This window comes from Ostrinia furnacalis, unplaced genomic scaffold, assembly GCF_004193835.3.
Source record: "Ostrinia furnacalis isolate ACB-3 unplaced genomic scaffold, ASM419383v2 OfSCF0867, whole genome shotgun sequence".
NCBI classification, from domain to species: domain Eukaryota; kingdom Metazoa; phylum Arthropoda; class Insecta; order Lepidoptera; family Crambidae; genus Ostrinia; species Ostrinia furnacalis.
Window position 1 is genome coordinate 50446 of NW_021131106.1, and position 18360 is coordinate 68805.

Consider the following 18360-nt stretch of genomic DNA (forward strand, 5'->3'; position numbering starts at 1 on the left):
TCCGTTCCTGCAGCAGCTGGCCCGCCCATGGGAACGGCGAATAGATAGGTAGGTACGTAGGTTTAACTCAGAAAAACTAAAAAAACTGGAAGAAGATATGACTCTAACGACACTTATGAACACTTTATTTGAATAAATCGCCAAATACCACCGCGGAGACCCCAATCGCGTCTCTGCGCTCCATTGAACCGTATGAGCGTATGGATTTTTTGCGTTATTTTTCACAATTTCTATTTTTAAAAATTACTTATCGATAGCTTACTTTATTCTGATGAATAAATGTCATTACAAGTTTTTCTCTAAAACTGATAGTTTGGCTAGAAAAAAATATTTTCTATCCACGCAGTACGCCGGCAGCGTTCGGATCGGATATAATGACGTCATCGTCCCCGCGCCGGGCGGTCAGTGAACTTTTTTAGTAATTTGGCCATAACTTCGTCAATTTTTGTCGTAGAACAAAAATTTTTGGACTGTGTATTAAGGATTTCTTAGCCCTATAAATCTGCATTCACAGCTAAAAATCGAAATGATCCTCATTGTATGACATATTGTGCAGCGCCCCTAGCGGCTACTTTCAAGAAACAAAATCTTCATAGAGATTTTTGACGTACTCGCTAGCGAGCACACCTTACGTAAACTCATGGTAGGTGCACAGAGCGGCGATATGTTGTTATGTGATAGAGCATACAAAACTGAAAGAGATCTGAGTGTCTGAAGTTTCGCCGACGTTTGACGTTTCAAAAACACCCTCCCGCGCCGCTCCCATACCTCAGGCACTGATTGAGTTAAACGCTAGACCTATAATTCATCGTATTATGTCTCTTCGTTTGTGTCATTAATCAAGAGAGACATCATTACATTAAGTTAATAGCCATTTTTCAAATTAAACAAGATTAAAAAGAGATAAATCACTAGTTGGACAGCTCTTAAGTCAATTTGTCTATTCTGAGACTTCGTTGAAATTATTGGTTTAAAGTCACTGCAAAATTCAAAGTAATCTTTTCTTTAATGTTCTTTGCTAAGTAAGATATTTTCTAAGTACTGGCTCATAAACGTGCCTAAAATTGTTTGGGGCATGTATCAACATGTCCTAAAGATAGCTCTACCACTGCAGTATCAAGAATAACTTTAACCATGCCTTCCAAATCACAGAGAGTTGTTTGAGGATGCCTCTAAATATAGTCGGCTTCACAACCTATTTTAACTTTCCGCTGATTTTAGACTAATTTTATTTCAACCAATAGTCAGTTCCGTGTAGAGACCAGTAAAGAATTGTATGTAGTACGAAACGATAAACACTTAAAAATGTAAAAGTAAGGCTGAGTTGCACCCTAACTTTGACCGTAACTATAAGGATAACCGGTGTATTTTGTATGGAAGTTGACAGATTTTTGACGTTTGATAAAGTCAAAGTAAGCTCATGTATTGGTAATTTTTAGAGTCAAGTAAAGGGTTTTGTAAAGCACCAATCGGTATTTCTAAAACAATGTAATAGAAACATTCGTTAATTAAGGTATTCCCCAATTACCGAATGGTGGTCGTATCACTTAATCGGGTGATAAATTGCAACTGTTTGCGAGAGAAACTTCAGCAGGGATCCGTTTAGTTAGAGGACGATAACGAGGTGTGTGCAAACATTATCAACATTTAGGCATCGTCTAATTGCCCGTTTGTAAATTGAAACTGTCTGTGTTTACGTAAAGGGCTCCTACAGTAGGTAAAACATCGCTAACAAGGACTTAAAGTCACGGCAAAAAGCTCTAGCATTACAAATGAGACGCATCTGTCAACATTATTCTTTGAAGATTTTGCTTTTGAATGTGGAAATGTAGAGCCATTACCTAATTTGATTTGATAGACCGCTACCGTTAGTTCGGGGTTGAAATTCTGCAATCCCACTTGCACTTTGGGAGATACGTCCATAATAAATTAGTTTTTACCAAGTTAGTAGTAGCTTTTGCTTAATTTAGAGATATGACTTTTCTTCTTTTATCGTACAAGTGCTCTAGAAAGAGCCTATGTAGTAAAAAGTGTAGAGCTGAACACAAGTCTATTCTGACTTATTAAATCACCATAGGTATCTAATCTAATGCCCGTTTTCACCATCAATCCCTAATTTTTAAGTGACCTCTATTGTAACACATAACTGGAATTTTGTTTTCAGAGGGGTTGCTTAAAAAATAGGTATGGATGGTTAAAGCGGGCATAAGACAACTTAATTAGACTGACAGTTTAACTTGCCATCAGAGCACGAAATCTTATTTATTTTATTTATCAATAAAATAGATTCCAGTTTGTTTCCAGTTTTTATAACCAAACTAGGAACAAAATTACATAAATTGATTCCACACTACATAATGGTGTTGTTCCACCTCAGATCATAGAAGGGAATAGATGTGAAACGGGGGCGTGGCGCGTGTCTCCGCGATATGCCCAGAAACGAACATCGCCCGCGACGCCAGGTTAGTCGCGATTCAGTCGTACTGAGGAAATGTTCTCCGATATTGTTGGATAATGCGTCGTAACGTGCAATAACATAAGTGAAACGAAGAACTACAGGAACAATGAAGTCATTTACCACATGTAAGTATTGCAAATCCATTGGTATTTTGCTTATAAATAAAAAGAACTAAACATTTTTACGAACGAATTCAGTGCCGTGACATTTACTGCGATATCGAAATTAGTGGTGATAAAAATTCAAACACGTTGTACATTGACGATTTAGTTAGCAACCACTTTATGTCATGCGTAACTACTGCGCAATGTATTTTATTTCTTCCGATATCCACTGACGCGTGAAAATACACAGTACGGCCGCATGTGCCGGTCGTAACATAGTGCAGGGCTCGTGTTCTAATACGGTTTCCTATTATCGATAAATAGAAGTAAATTATTATTTTCTATTTTCTAATTTTGAATGAAAAAATCATGAGTTGCTTGCGATTTTTAAGTTTTTACAAAAACAATAACAATAGTAGAAGGGATTAGTAACTGTCAACTATGTAATTACTATAAGAGCTAGTTGAAAGCCTAATATAGGCATTATTTTTGATAAACATAGGCGGTACGAATTTCGCCATAATTAAAAAGTTAATGCGCGATAGTAGTTAATAATAATTACAGTGATCCTGTTATTATTATTAAAGTAAATAATAATATATTACCAATATTGTAAATACTGGTAAAAATCGCAAGTACCTAAAAGTCATGGGTTAAGCCCATGACTTTTCATACAAACTTTGTCAGTCTATAACTTCTATACTCCATCGATAACGACATTGAGCTTTGGTTGGGGTAAATTAATATAAGGTAACTTCATTTAGTCCCAATAATTGATTCTGAGTTTTTCGTCCATACAAAATGGAACTGACTCCTTTATGCAAAAATCGTTAAAGAACATAATAATAACGTATAATAATAAAAAGGTTTTCATACAAGCATTTTTTAAACCAATTTCGAGCCTTGCCCCCAGGATTTAAAGTATAGATATCTTATCGACTCCATTTTATCTTTCTTCTCTCTAATTGCTTTTTTCAAAGTGTGCGTCATGTCACGCGGCCATTGATTGGCCATAAGGCACGCCTTCTGGCCAATCACAGCACTTTTAAGCCGGTTGCACATGTTGTCGTAGACTCTCAGTCGCTTTGTTTTTACACAGTTGAATGTGTGTGTGGGAGCTGTGGCGGGGGAAATGTGGGGACACTGGTTCTCGTTGTAGTTACGCGCGACTTCATATCTATTCTCTTTCTATGATCTGAGTGTTCCACCAATTGAACCCGGAGCATCTGAGTAGACAGAGTATCATCCAATACCAAGGAGGCTATAGAGTAGAGATAAATAAAAAACCGACTCCAAAAAACCTGCACTAAAAAGTAGAAAAATAATTAATAATTTTACGTATTTATTAGGACGAAATAATATTATTATGTACCATGATTGATACTTTTGGAGTCGGTGCCAAGATTATGAAACGTATGATATTTGCCGACACCGACTCCAAAAGTATCAATCACTCTATTTGAGATACAGTCGAATTGAGAACGTCCTCCTTTTTTTAAAGCCGGCTAAAGTAGTGTAGCTAGTTAACACATAGGTACACTACATTTAACTATGATTAATTCTATTCATCAGTATCTCACTAGGTATTATTACCATGATTGGACATCAATGACGTCATTAAAGATCGTTGATGGATTGGATCATTTCTAAGTGCTGTTTGAATCTAATCGTAAAGCAACTATCTCATCTACATCTATCTAAATCAAACCAATCAATCTTGAGCTTGTAGATAATCTATGTAAGCAAAACTAATTAATTTGATTATAATCGAACACTGGCAAGTACTCACTTATTGCTATGTAAGCTAAAACTAAGTAATTGAACTATTAACCGACTCTGTAGACGCATTACTCAACTAATGCTTTTAAGAATTGATTACATAATTCCAAATTATTTGCTATCATAATAATATACTTACCATGGTGTGTTTAATTTTATGATTGCAATATTTTCAATCCTTCTAATAAATAAAAAAACATCACACATCTTTTACAAGTGTAAAGTCATCGTAAGTACGATGAATAAATAATAACTTTTTTGAACATTCATTACGGATTAAAATAGCAAAGTAAAAACAATACCTACCTGCATTGTGAACATTATGGAAGCAATAAACTATTGAGTATTGAAAAATAATAACTGGATCCCAGATTTAAAGTACTTTTTTTATTTTGGGTCTGAATGCAAAATATACGAAAAGCTTTCTATCAACATACAGATCTAATTGCACGTTTGCGAGCACCGAGACCGTTTGCTTTAGGGTTCCGCAGTAATTGTACAAACGGAACCTCTACTTCGCTTCTATCTTGGCTGTAGAGGAAATGCTAGTAGTATCTGTGGACTTATTATACCACTGCATGATATCGTAGTGTACAATGGGTATGCATTTCCTTGATGGTAATGCAAGGAAAATCTATGCATTATGTTATGCTAGCACGACACTTAAATATCAGTTATAAAAACCCATTAAAGCAAATTTTAAACGTAATCACAATTACAACAAAATATAGTGCTCCGTGCTTCATAACGGACGAAGTGTGGATTAATGATTTTGATTGAACTCTATCAAGCATTTTTTTTAAATTACTTTAATAACTAACAATTCATGCTGCTCAACTACTAGACTTGTAAAAACTTAATTTTAATAATGATTTTTTTTAAATATTTTTCCTTTATGTTAAACTTTATCCTAGACTAAAACGCTCATAACCTCTATCTGCGTGAATTTCTAAGTTTTTATTGATATAAAAATGTTTTTGTATTTTTTAGTAAAGCTTCATATTCACCAGAGGGCATGTAATATCTCGCGGCATGTGATATTAAAAATGTTCTGCCTAGTGCGACTAAGGCTGATATTTCTTTAATAATACGAGGTTCATTCTAAGCATGTCATATGAATAGGTACAAGGCTACTGCTAGGGTACTGTACTCGTATATTATGTAGCTTTTAGAGCGTTCATTATTACTGCTACGGGATTTTGTAACACAATAATTTGTATTAAAGGTAAATATTATAGAAACTGCAACATAATAGTTTAAAATATTTTAGAGGGTTTACCGATAGAAGCTCACTGCTCTAGTGATAAGGCCAAAGCAAACCATTGAATCCAATTTTCGGAATTTCCTCTTCAATTTATGCCAATTTTCTCAAAATAATTATTTGCACTACACTACAAGGACCAAGTACAGCTGCTACTATTTGTTATTTGATAAAGCTACCAAGAACGTTTCAAGAAACATACTTGTAATGAATGCGGAACCTTGCCGCAAATGTGCTAAATAACATAGTTTTCGCACTCACGTTCCATCGCAACGCCTCGTTGTACGCCTGTATCGCTTTCTCGAACTGCTCCAAGCGCTGCAAGTAATTCCTGCCGACAATAAAGCGCGTCAGAGGCAGACGTTTCTCTTAAATTTATCGCTAGACTATTTGCTGTCAAGTCTGCGTGCTAAGTGGTATTTGTTCTTTGCGAACGTAATATTCGTACACTTATTAGTGACATAAATATCAGATTTCTTGTGCTAGTAATGTTTGTCTTATGTTATCGAATGGGGTCTTATGTCAAGAACCTAAATTATGACGACGCTAAGAGATGTTACGTTACTTTGTGATCACATTAATTTTGGAGACACATTCCAAAAAGAAAATATCCAAGACAAGTTGTAAATATTAGCGATTTATAGCATAATCACAAGATAAATAGTAGATTGTCTTTTGTTATTAGAAAACAACAGCTAGTAAAAAAATCCTGCTACAAATAAGATTTACGTTCCATTTTTTTAATTTTTGCGGTAGCAACACTTTGACACAGTGCTCTCTTTAAGTAAGGCGTCGGTTATTACTCAAAGTAAAATGTAACACACGCCAGGTGTGTCATGCTCACTTAAGTTCCGCGGCGACCCGAGCTAGGCTTAGGGTGAGAGTATGCTGAGATGTGGTACAATGCAGAATGGCATAGAAAAATAAGAGCAAAAGGAACTTTCACTGTAGAATTGATTTAAATGGTAGTATAGATACTAATTTCAATCTAAAAGTCTACTAGCTTTGCTCAAAATAATAAAATTGCAAGTTTTAACAATTATGCGAAATCTTTAAGCAGATTTTTTTGCCATTCTTCATTGATGAGCTCTGCACCTTACATCCATTCATTGTTTAGCTAATTAGATTCTAGAGATAGTTCTGCTCCTTGCCGTTTGCATCTTAGCATGAGCGCACCCTTAAATTCGTGCATCGACGTCATGCTGCGCACAGGTGCAAACAGCCTTTTCCATTACATTCATTTAACTTATAGCGTCCGTAAAAAGCAACTACATAACTTAAGTAGGAATGTATTCTAGTATTTCACTGAGTATTTTTATTTATTTGACTTATTTTTAAATAAAAATTTCAAATATTGATCTTGAGATTTTGATGTATCCACATGCATAGCATCAAATGAGGTAGAGGAAATACAACATTCTCCAGAATATTTGGTTTTAAAAGATAATATTCCCATTCACCCCTTCAGGTAAATGTTATGATTATGTTAGGTGGTTTTAGAGATACAAAAAGACAATTTCCTTGAAGTTGCAAGGTTTATTTTTACTGGGATGGAATCTTGCATTAGTGAGACAAGCCATTGGAAGACAGACAATAAGTACAGCTGCTTAAATGTTTGATATTTTTTCTCTCTACTTCCGATGTTCCATAAACTTAGCATCTTACAAAGAAATAAGACGCTGTCTCATTATAATATGCGAAAATAACGACGTTTATTTGCCGTTCCTGCATTTGCTATAAGCTGTGCGCTGACCAGGAAATAATAGTGCTCAGTATTGCCAAGTCAGATAATTCAGCCATGACGCTTTATTGTACAGTTCATAGCACATCAGGCATAGGAAATAATACAGACGACAGCACATAAGACTATAATTTTTGTTCGAAAATCGTCCATATTACAACTGTATAAAATTTCCACCGTGTTAACTTGATGTGCCGTCGTCGGTATCTAGTGTAATTAAATGCCAGATTCTTCTTTTGATGCCAAAAAATCGTTTGTACCTTAAAATGTATTACTACTTTGATTTCCTCAGTATGATGCGATTCAAAACCTTTTTCTTTTTGAACAGCTATTAGTTTTCTTTCAGGTTGTGTAATTTTCTATGGCAATAAATAATAGGTAGTTTTTGTCTTCCCAGGAAAAAAATCACATACTTACCGGGTCACACACAAGTTCACTAGACGCGCTTTAGAAGAATTAACTTTTAGCTTTTTCAAATATTTTACTGATAGGTACACTAAATAATATGTAGAGTTGCTATGCTATCTCATGACTATCTATCTATATCTATATAAATAAAAATGAATTGATGTTCGTTAGTCTGATTAAAACTCGAGAACGGCTGGGCCGATTGAGCTGATTTTGTTTTAAAATGTTTTTCGTAGTCCAGGGTAGGTCTAAACGGTGAGCAAATACGCGCGCGATATTGTTTTTCTGTGACAGACAAAATTCCACGCGGGCGAAGCCGCGGGCGGAAAACTAGTTACATATAAATACAAAAACTGTTAAAACTGTTATATAAATACAAAATCTAAACAAAAACACACGTACAAAAATCTCATTTAGCTCCCATTTAACATGCTCAAACTCAATTTGTACTAAATCTATTTGCCAGAATTTAAACCTACCCTCGTTCCCGGTACACAGCGACTGCGTTGCATACAGGTCTCTCCTCTGGCACTAATTTCTTCCTCATCCCGTCTTTGTGCACTGACAATTGTTATGTGTTAGTATGTTGCTACGCGAGGAACAATCTAGGTGACCCCGATCCACATTTTGAGCTACGAAGATTGTAATGGCCTTTGCTTTGCGAGATACCTGACGAGCAATTTCGGGAGTGGAGTAGACATGAAGATGAAATCTTCTCTAATAAATTGCTTAACTTTCCAATGATTCTGTTTTAAACAGAAAATATAAAATTGCTGAAATATTAATCGTGGTTAAGTTGAAGCTCAGTATATTTAAGAATTAAACATTAATGAAAAATAGCAATAATGTGACTGAAAATATTGTTAGGTATTAAAAACTGACATGCGTCCTTTGCAAAAGCTTTATTTCAACTGAAACTTAAAATCATTCAAATATTTATTAGTACTCTGAATAGTAGCTCTGAATTATTAGTCAAAATCTTTTTTACTTGGTTAAAGTCTAATAGATTTGAAAGGTCGAAACACAGAATCAAACTAATATTTCAATGTAAACCAATCTCAGAGGGTTTATACCCTTGTATTTGAACAGTTGACAAATAAGTTTTATAGGTAGGTAGGTACACTAATTCCATGTTTTTCCTACATTATTAGCACTACCTTTACATTCAACATTAGAGAAACGTCCGTCCATCAATAAATATTGTTTCGTAAGTACACAGAACTTACAAGAACCGTGCACTAGACACTTCGCAAAAGTCTTAGCAGAGTGTCTGTTGGAAGCAAGTTCGACGTGTGTACATGAGCCGTGTACTAGTTTACCGTGAAGTTTACAGTGCCTCTATCGGGACAAGTTGTCTATCGAGCATAATAACATTATCCTGATTGGAACTCTCGATAAATTTACCTAAGAAAAGCGCGTTATTTAGGTTCCATCGAAGGTTGCATACACTTAAGGAGTGTTATACAAAATCTCATTTATTTTTGCAAGTTGGCTTTTAAAAAGAACTTTTACAATTCCTCTATTGAGTGGTTCAAATAACTTGTTTGTTAATATTTCTATGTATGTTTATGTGTCTAGAGGGTAGTAGTTAAGTCTCTTTGTATAAACAGTTATATGAAGTAGGCTTAGATTTGAGACTTGCTATAAAAATCATCATGAAAAATTGTTTTTATTATTATTCACGTCTAGGCCCAGAGTAAAATTGTTAATCTCTGAATGCATATTTTAATGAATTTTATGCCACCAAAAATTAAAGTAGAAACCTACCTGTAAAGCTAGCAAAATGGGTTTTCTTTTCGAAGAACAATTTGGCTTAAAATTTCACTCGTTCCAGTGTTAATAGAAAAAGGAAACGCTCTATCCAATAAAATACAATGTAACAATTTTTAAGACCCAAATAATTTTCCTTGAAATCTCCTCAACTTTGTGCTCGACAAAAAACAAATTGCAACCGTTTCATTAAACTTCTTGGAACAGATGATTCCAAAAAGTTTCGTTGTTCGAAAGAAAGAATTAAGCAGTGAAATCCCCAAGGAACGAGAAGGGTTAACTACAGTACAAGATTACGGTCTCTGATTAGAGTTCCTTCAACCTTCATTTTATGATAAAGGCGGTGTAATGAGAGGGCTTTCGCACAGAATGGGCTACATACGAAAACACACACCGTTCCCTCACTATATTGCTATATTGTTATAGGGAACGTGTACCTGAGAATAACTCCCCGAGGTTCCTCTGTTTTGAGAATAACTCTCCGATTCATCTGTTTTATTCATTAAACAATATACATAGGTACATTAACTCTGTTTATTGTATAAAACTACCTTATAAAATGAATTATTAGTAGTTTAGCCAGACAATAAAATATTAGTTATACTCACCCCCGTTACAACTAGTATTATTAGACAATTTATAATAAGCGTTTTCCAAGATCTCATCATCTTCAATGACTGTGGTGATTTTTGTGGTGCATTGAATCACCACAGTGATCAAGCTGACATAAAAAAGTTAGTTGAAATAACAAAAAAAGTAAATTGTAGTAATTTTGATAGGTTTGACGATAAAAATAACCTAAAAGGACGAAAAAAACAGTTTTATGAAACAAAGAAAACGTAAACTAAAATTAATACTTTTTCCGGGAAAAGTTGTTACGTTTTCGCAAAGTCAGTTACGGCATTTTCTCAGAAACTGTTGATATCGAGGTTCCGTGTGTGGTACATTAAGCAGTAAAGCCTTCAATTCGTTTTTGGTGCGCTTACAATAGAGCTGCGAAAGTGACGAAAATTGTGTTACATTTACGCTCTAGAATTTTCCAGAATAAAGTGTCTGTATCTCAACAATGCTATCTTTTCTTGAGTTTTCTATCATTAGGTATACTCGTCGTCGTCGTCGTTTCAGGTAAGGTATGACTGACGAATGGCAGCACATCAAGCTACACATTTTTCTTGCAAAATAGCCCTTCTTACAACTACATAAGATGCTACGGATCGTTTCACGACGACGCGTCCCACCAATTTTTGGTCGAGGGAAGCGCGGGGTGCGGGGAGTCTGATCCGAGCGTCATTATTTGTAGTGTGCGTGTGCACTGTGCACTAAAGGATAATTTAGCGTGTACGGATAACACTCAAACATTAGCTGAAGAATAGTAGGGCGCGTCTTCGTGGATGAAATGACCTAGGTATATTCAGTATCTGTTAGATTAGCAAGTATTATAACGTATTTCAAGTGACAAAATACATAACCTAATACTTTGTAACAAATACATACGGTTTGCTACATCTCTACTTACACTAATAATGCGGCTTTCCCGCCTGCCACTATAACTTATTACCCACTCCAAGCCATTTTGTTACGTAGGTACATATAAATTTACAGAACAACTCCAGTGTGTAACACACCTGGGTACTGTTAACGGGGTGTTTACTGCTGTGACTGATAACTCTTAACCCCTAATTAATTAGGTCTAATTTCATTAATTCATAATGGATACCGATACGACCTTATAAAGCTGAAAAATATTCAACAGCAAGAAATCTGTTATTTTATCTGAAAAAAGTTTGTTTTTATTTGGAGCGTGCCTCAGATGGGACATGAAATAAATAAATAAAAATATTAAATACCTAGAGGTTTTAAATTACTTGACCTTGGTTAGCAATTCAATTTGTATGATTTTTAAAATAAATTGAAATAAATAAAATCTTTGAAACAGCTTGTTTAATTAAAAAATGCAAACTATTAAATTTGAATTTTACTAGGCTTTCATTATTAATTAATTAGATCATAAATAATCTCGCCGACAAATACGCAATTAGTCTTTGGTTAATTGATTTGGGTTGCAAAATTAATTAAGCTCTTCAATTTAATATTTATCTGCAAGTTTGAATTACTATTATCTTCAGTGCTCTTTATTATTTTATAAACGAAACCATCAATTTAGTAATAGATTTAGTAATTTATGCCCGCGGCTTCGCTTGCCTGAATTGTCGTCTGTCACAGGAAAGTAATATTAAGTTTTTTAGGTAGTAGTAATAGTATAAAGGAGAACGAAGTGTAAAGAAAATATTACAAAAAACTCATCAACTTACAAACTTGACCTGTAATATGATATTAGTGTAGATGTTTATACGATTGTATTATTCACTGTTACTGTTGTACACTGTGATAAATTGTGAATTTCACCTATTATGAGACAAATAAATACTTTCTATCTATCAACTTTATTTTAAAGACTTAATGAAGCAGAAAGAAATAGAGAAAAACTTTTAAAAGCTCGGCCGTACCTATTCCAGAATCACCCTCACTGTAAGTACAGCCTAACTACCAAACAATATGTGAGTTTATTTTGTTGACAACAGTGATAATCGTAAAGAACTTCTCCCGTAAAGGGGAGATAAGGAAATTTGAATTTTACTATTGTTCTTTCAACATTAAAATATCCCTATAAAGTGTATTCCCAAACATTTGGCTTATTTAGTATTATTAAGGAACTCTGAGTAACGTAACTTAAAATAAATTGATTTTTAACTAGCGATAGTCAATCAGGAACTGAATATTCATCAATCGATTTGATTCCCTGATATAGGTACTCGTAGTGGAATGGAAATCGAATGGAAACATTCACATTTTAATATTAGAATGGATTTCAACGATCGAATTCCTTTAATTTCACATGGTAATCAGAACAGAAGTACAGGAAATATAGAAAAAATCTGCATTATGTATTTATTTACAATTTTACAACAAAATTTAATACAAAGTTGAAAAGCTTACAATGGTAGCTTTAGATGTCAAAGAAACAAAATGAATATAGGAAGTTTCTCCGACCAGAGAAGTTGAGAACTAATATCGTCTAAACCATTTACGTGCCTGTCGTAGGAATCTTGCTTCTTCAATATTGTTACTTGTAAAACTTAGGAACTAAGTATTCAAGCTTACTATCAATTGTAAAGTCCTCCGGCTTGTTTCTTCTTCCTTTTTGTGCTTCTGCAATGAAAATAATAGTTTCATCATCATCATCATCATTTCAGCCACAGGACGTCCACTGCTGAACATAGGCCTCTCCCAATGACTTCCACATCGCACGGTTGGTAGCGGCCTGCATCCAGCGCCTTCCTGCTACCTTTATCAGGTCGTCGGTCCACCTTGTGGGTGGACGTCCCACGCTGCGTTTTCCGGTACGTGGCCTCCATTCCAGAACCTTGCTGCCCCATCGGCCGTCAGTTCTGCGTACTATGTGCCCTGCCCACTGCCACTTCAGCTTGCTGATCCGTCGGGCTAATAGTTTGGTTACTGCTTATACAAATAAGTGACTTGCGAACTGGAGGTTACTACTAACTAGGTTCTATGGTTATAAGGAACAAAATTTTGTGTAAATTAAACAAAGTATTTTGTAGTGAGCTAAACCTGGTTTAGCTCTAGGTTAACACTCAGTTCGCAAGTCACTCATTTGTGTAAGCAGTAACGAACCATTTTTTTTAGTGTGTCCTTTGATAATTATGTTCTTTCTTTCCTTTTAAGTATAATATAATATACTCTAAAAAGGTTCTTTATAATAATTACTAGCGACTTCTTACGCGTGGAAACTTCCAACCCCCGTTTTAACCCCTTAGGGGTGGAGTTTCGTAAAATCCTGTCTTGATGAACACCTACGTTCTAAAATGAACCCCCATGCAAAATTTTAGACACCTAGCACTTGTAGTTTTTGAGTTTTCGTGATGAGTAAGTGACTTAATCAGTCCTTTCGCTTTTATAAATATAGTTTTAATTGGATTCTGAATCTTAGCATACTGTTACGATTTACGACCTGCTTAGTGTTTCTAGAAAAATACCTTTTCCTGAGGCTTTTATTGAAATACCTTTCCCGACTTACCTTGGAGAAGTCTATAAAGTAAAAAGATTAATTACTTTTAGGCATGAAAACAGGCTCGACATTGAAAAGTCAGTCCTTATCTTCAACTAATTGATGTGCCGAATCGCTTAGTAAAAGGTAGATATTAATTACTTATATATTTTTTGGTTTCTTTTTAAACCGTCCAACTTCCAAATTTTTTCAAAATCAAATCAAAATCAAAATTATCTTTATTTGTACAGACTAATTAAATTAGTACGTAGGTACTTACAAATCCTCAAATGCTCTTAAGGAGCCTATAAGTACATGTCTCATTCTTTTTTGCCCTATCAGCGCTTCGAGACAAACATTTGGCAAGTGCTGAGAAGAAGCGCCGCAACAAACTCAGTCACCACTGTCTGCTGGTTTATTATCCTACATCCAATTACCTACCTTACACAAGACTCTTACGCCCGTATTCACAAACATTACTATGAGGTCTCACATTGCGCGTAGATACACAGAGGCATAAGATGACACATGAACCAATCACAGAGCTGTATTCAACACTGTGCGTTCAATTGTGTTCTTCACTTAAGCAAGCATCGTTTGTGAATACGGGCGTTACTTTAATTTACTCAGTACACAATACTACATTACCCATTACCTTAATTATGTTCGTATACGTATTGTGAGCATTTCCTGCAAATTAAATTCCGAGTAACAAATCGATCTTTCCCCTTTCTTAAGGAACGTCTAATCCGAAAACTCATCAACTTTAATCTCACTTAACAAACTTGTTGCTTTGCATTCTCCGGGTGTAAGGTTACGAATAATCAGCCTTAAAGACCTTTTGGGTGTTTCTAACTAGAATCACTATGAAGGTTTGAAAGGGTTGGACTAAATAGCGAGCGTTTGTCCGGTTCGGCGTGAAAAGGGCTGGCTTCACATGAAGTGAGCCCTGATAATAACGGCCCGGGTAACGACGGCCGAGTCTCTTTACCGGGTCAAAAGGACCTACGACGTTGAGGACGTTTCAGCATAATGGAAGTAGGAGAAGTTAACCCACTACCTGAGTATATACGTACAACTTCATTTCATATGGTGGATTTAGTTGATTATTCTAATTAGGTTAGAATACGTGCCACTGCATGTGATATACTTTGCAGTACTTACGAAGGTCGACAGCAAGAGCTTCAGGAGCATTACGGTCCCTTGCTCACGTCACTACGACTGTAGCAAGAATCTTAGCTTGACCGGCAATGAAATCCAATGATAAAATTGTCTCGTGTATAGTTATACTGCCATTTAATCTACGATAGGATTTATTATTAGTTAAGCTGTTGTTGTTAGGTTTAAGTTGTTATTCATTTATCAGAAATTTATTGCTAAATCGCTAAAAAAACACGGAAGCTTTTTTCTTGTCTCGATAAGATTAATATAACAAAATAGTAAAAATATCAGTCCCACAACATACGATTAACCGTAGTTGCTTGTACATTTCAAAGCTATGTATTCTGTCAATCACACCATTTGCCAGATTGCTTTTAACATTGACCCCTAGTAGTCAAGTCACTGGTTGAATAGATTATCCCTTAGGCTTATTATATTTGTCTTCTTCTCTTTCTACCCATTTTAAATTAAAGTCAGCTCTTCTCGTAAGCCAGTCTTTAGTTGCTGTTTGTTGATCTAGTTTAATTAACTGTTCTGCTGAATAATTTAGCCTATTTGTGATACTACTCAATGTGCCTTCATTGTCCACCCACGTTGAGTACCTACATTTCTGCCTGTGGATGATTACTTCTTATAAAATATGGTCGATTAATCTTTGCTTTCCCCATTTTTCTTTTAGTGTCGATACGTCTAGAATATAATGCGAAAAATGTTCAATGGAATATTTGAAAGGTTTCATTATCCTTCATCATCAGTTTTATTACGATGAGTAAGATTAAATTTACGGGCAGGGTCTTTTATCTAAGGAAATATTAAATTGCGATTATTTTTTACAGTCTTGGAAAAATCGGTACCTTGTATGTCTATGTGATAGATCTTTGACAGTATTTTTATCTTCTTTTCACAATAAAATGGTCACATGAAAAATAATCCACTTAAATAAGATAAAATATGAATTATAATAATATTTTAACAGCAGCGTAACTCTATTACACTGCAGTAAGGCTATAAGCTCTTATAAAATTTTACACGTTTTCTTGATACCTAGCCAAGGCGTAATTGCATAAATTAGCGCTAGCACACGATCAAAGGAAGCCAAATGGGGTACGAGTGCCTCCCACTTGTCTAATTGAAGCATTCCATTACGTAATAATGGCCACTGAGTAATTATATCGGTGTCAAGCTCAAGCTACATAACACTAAGTCTGGGTGCTGGAAATATACTTTAAAGTTTAACTTTGCAATGTAATTTGATAGCTGAAATGCAACTTACGTGTTTAGGAGTAAAGAAAAGATAACAAAGTAAAATAATATGGCATAATTTATTGTACAAACAACTAACATTCTAATGTGAAAACTTTGCGTTTTTAGGGAAAGGAAATTTTAATCAAATAAAAGGATAATGATAAATGAAGTGTTAACGTTTTCGCATTTTAGAATCAGCTGCTGGTCTACTTGCACCCCCAGGAGTGTAGCCTGTGCGCTTAACTTCCTCCTGGACAGACTTTTTGTACTCATCCTCGGCTGTCTTAGCCAGTGCCTCTTCGTCGACATATTCCTCAACCACAGCTGTCACTCCCTCTTCTTCTGCTTTACGTTTCAACATAATCTCCTTGATGCGAGTCTCCAGAATATGCTCTCGTTTTGTTTCTCGATCGAATATCTGAGTCATTAGCTGTTTATCCTTATCACCAGGATAAATTAAATTTTCAGAAAGAGAGAGTAAGTACAAAACACCTTTTATATCAGCCATTGCTACCAGCCGACCTTCATCGTGAGGTTTGATTTTCTGCAGCGGAAACTTTGACACAGGCATAACAATGATTGGCTCTCGGTACTTTCTTAAAAGATCCCATAACTGAAAGTTCCCGGCAGAATTAACGGACATAAAGCAAGAAACCCTCTGCGGTGCCCAAATTACATCATTGATTGCGTGCCTTTGAGGAAATCCAGTAACAACAGGAGATGTGTGGACGTCATCACTCCACAGATTTACGGTCCAATCCCCACAGGTGACAAACATTTTAACGATTAATGGACTCCTGTGCAATGCTTTTACTGGCCCCCTCTGAGCACTAAACACCGCACTCATTATTTCATTAAATGTTTTACCTTTTCGGTTAACATTAATCACAAAACCAGTATCAGTGCCACATAAAAACTTAGTTGGAATTGTACGCTCAAACTGTAACGCACTTACGCCTTCTACATAAGCTAGACTTGCTTGTTCGCCAGGTGGAACCCTAATAGCCATCATCAGAGAATCTGTAGGCTGTGACATATCTCTTAGATCCCACCACATACATCTACCATCAGTTGAACCGCTGAAAAACTCAGTATTTGTTCGTGAAGCAATATACAGGACTGAAGTAACAGGATCTCTGTGGGCCAGATGCATTGGGCTTAACAAAACTGGTTCTTTCTTATCTCGGATGTCAAACATACAAACCCTTCCATCATTGAGTCCTGCTACAATCACAGTAGGCGAGGCGGGTGAGCAGACTAATTGCCAAATAGCTGTTGGGGGATAAAATTCTTGATATGGAGCATGTGGATTTTCCAAGTCCCATAAATAACAGGTGTGTACGGTATTTACTGGAGGCATTATGGGTATAGGATACTTTCGGTTACAGTATGACACTACCATCTTCGAATCGTCTTCGATCGTCCACGCAATCGATGAGACAGGTCTAGTGAATGGATCTTTGTATACATTAGTCAATCTGATCAATGATTTCTCAAGAGGTTCTTCAGGCTTCATGCCTTTGAAATACATTTCATATAACTCAACAGCATTGTTTTGTTTTACAAAATGTTCAAAATCAGAGTAAAGCTTGAGAACTGCATCTACGTAGTTATCGTCACGTTCTACGCGTCTACGGTATCTGGTGGTAGCTTCCTCATCCATGAAATTCACCTCTTTCGGCCAACCGCCTTCTCCATGATTTGCACCCGAATCTGTATACACTACCCTTTTCGTATTAATGTAGTGTTCCGATTGGTTTAGTGATACTTGAGCTTCACTATGCACTGGATTTCTTAAGCCATACTTTTTCTGTTCAGCGATATTAGGATCAATGGAGTCGAGTAACTGCACTGGAGCCTCACAGAACATCGGCTGCCTCCCAAAGTTTTTGCGTATTTTATTGTACGAATACGATATATCCATTTTGAATTATGTAATAACTTTGCTATTATTTATTAGCAGTCAAAATTTTACGAAGGGAACTTGTAAATAAAATTGTCAACCATGACAATAACTTGACATTATATAGTTCCGAAATACTGAACTGTCCTATGCATGACATTGACAGGGGGGCGCCACCGTCAATACCGGATCGCTGGTTCCGATTTTTGCCATGTCGGAAACCATATAGTTGAACGATGGTAGCGCCCTCCTGTCATTGAGTTTGGTGGGACAGTTCAGCATGGGTCATCTATACTCAACATCAACTAGTATTTTTTTAATATCTGTAACTGAAATCGTAAAGTTTTTATTTGATGAAATATACAGCTACTAAAGAACCAAAAGCTATAAAACGTGTTTATTTCTGTCTCAAGAAAATTCTTTAAAGATACAAGAAATCAGGTGAGATACAGGCCAAGAGCTTC

At 35.7% G+C, this 18360-nt stretch overlaps 2 protein-coding genes across 2 annotated transcripts in view; both read right to left on the reverse strand.

Moving 5' to 3' along the window:
- LOC114350333 (uncharacterized) overlaps nucleotides 1-8302 on the reverse strand; it is a 30967-nt gene extending 22665 nt beyond the window's left edge. Inside the window, exons 1-2 of the mRNA XM_028301090.1 lie at nucleotides 8231-8302; nucleotides 5864-5933 (exon numbers count right to left, since the gene is read on the reverse strand). Coding sequence (XP_028156891.1) covers nucleotides 5864-5933; nucleotides 8231-8298 — 138 coding nt within the window. The 5' untranslated portion in view covers nucleotides 8299-8302. The remainder of the gene's footprint in view (nucleotides 1-5863; nucleotides 5934-8230) is intronic.
- Nucleotides 8303-16071: 7769 nt separating this feature from the next.
- On the reverse strand, nucleotides 16072-17918 carry LOC114350332 (dynein intermediate chain 3, ciliary). Its single transcript, XM_028301089.1, has one exon. The coding sequence runs from the start codon at nucleotides 17915-17917 to the stop codon at nucleotides 16166-16168; it is 1752 nt and encodes a 583-aa protein (XP_028156890.1). The 5' UTR covers nucleotide 17918; the 3' UTR covers nucleotides 16072-16165.
- Nucleotides 17919-18360: the final 442 nt, after the last annotated feature.

What these genes read in the sequence shown, in the direction of transcription:
- LOC114350332 (XM_028301089.1), bottom strand. Translation starts at nt 17,917, where the DNA reads ATGGATATATCGTATTCGTACAATAAAATACGCAAAAACTTTGGGAGG.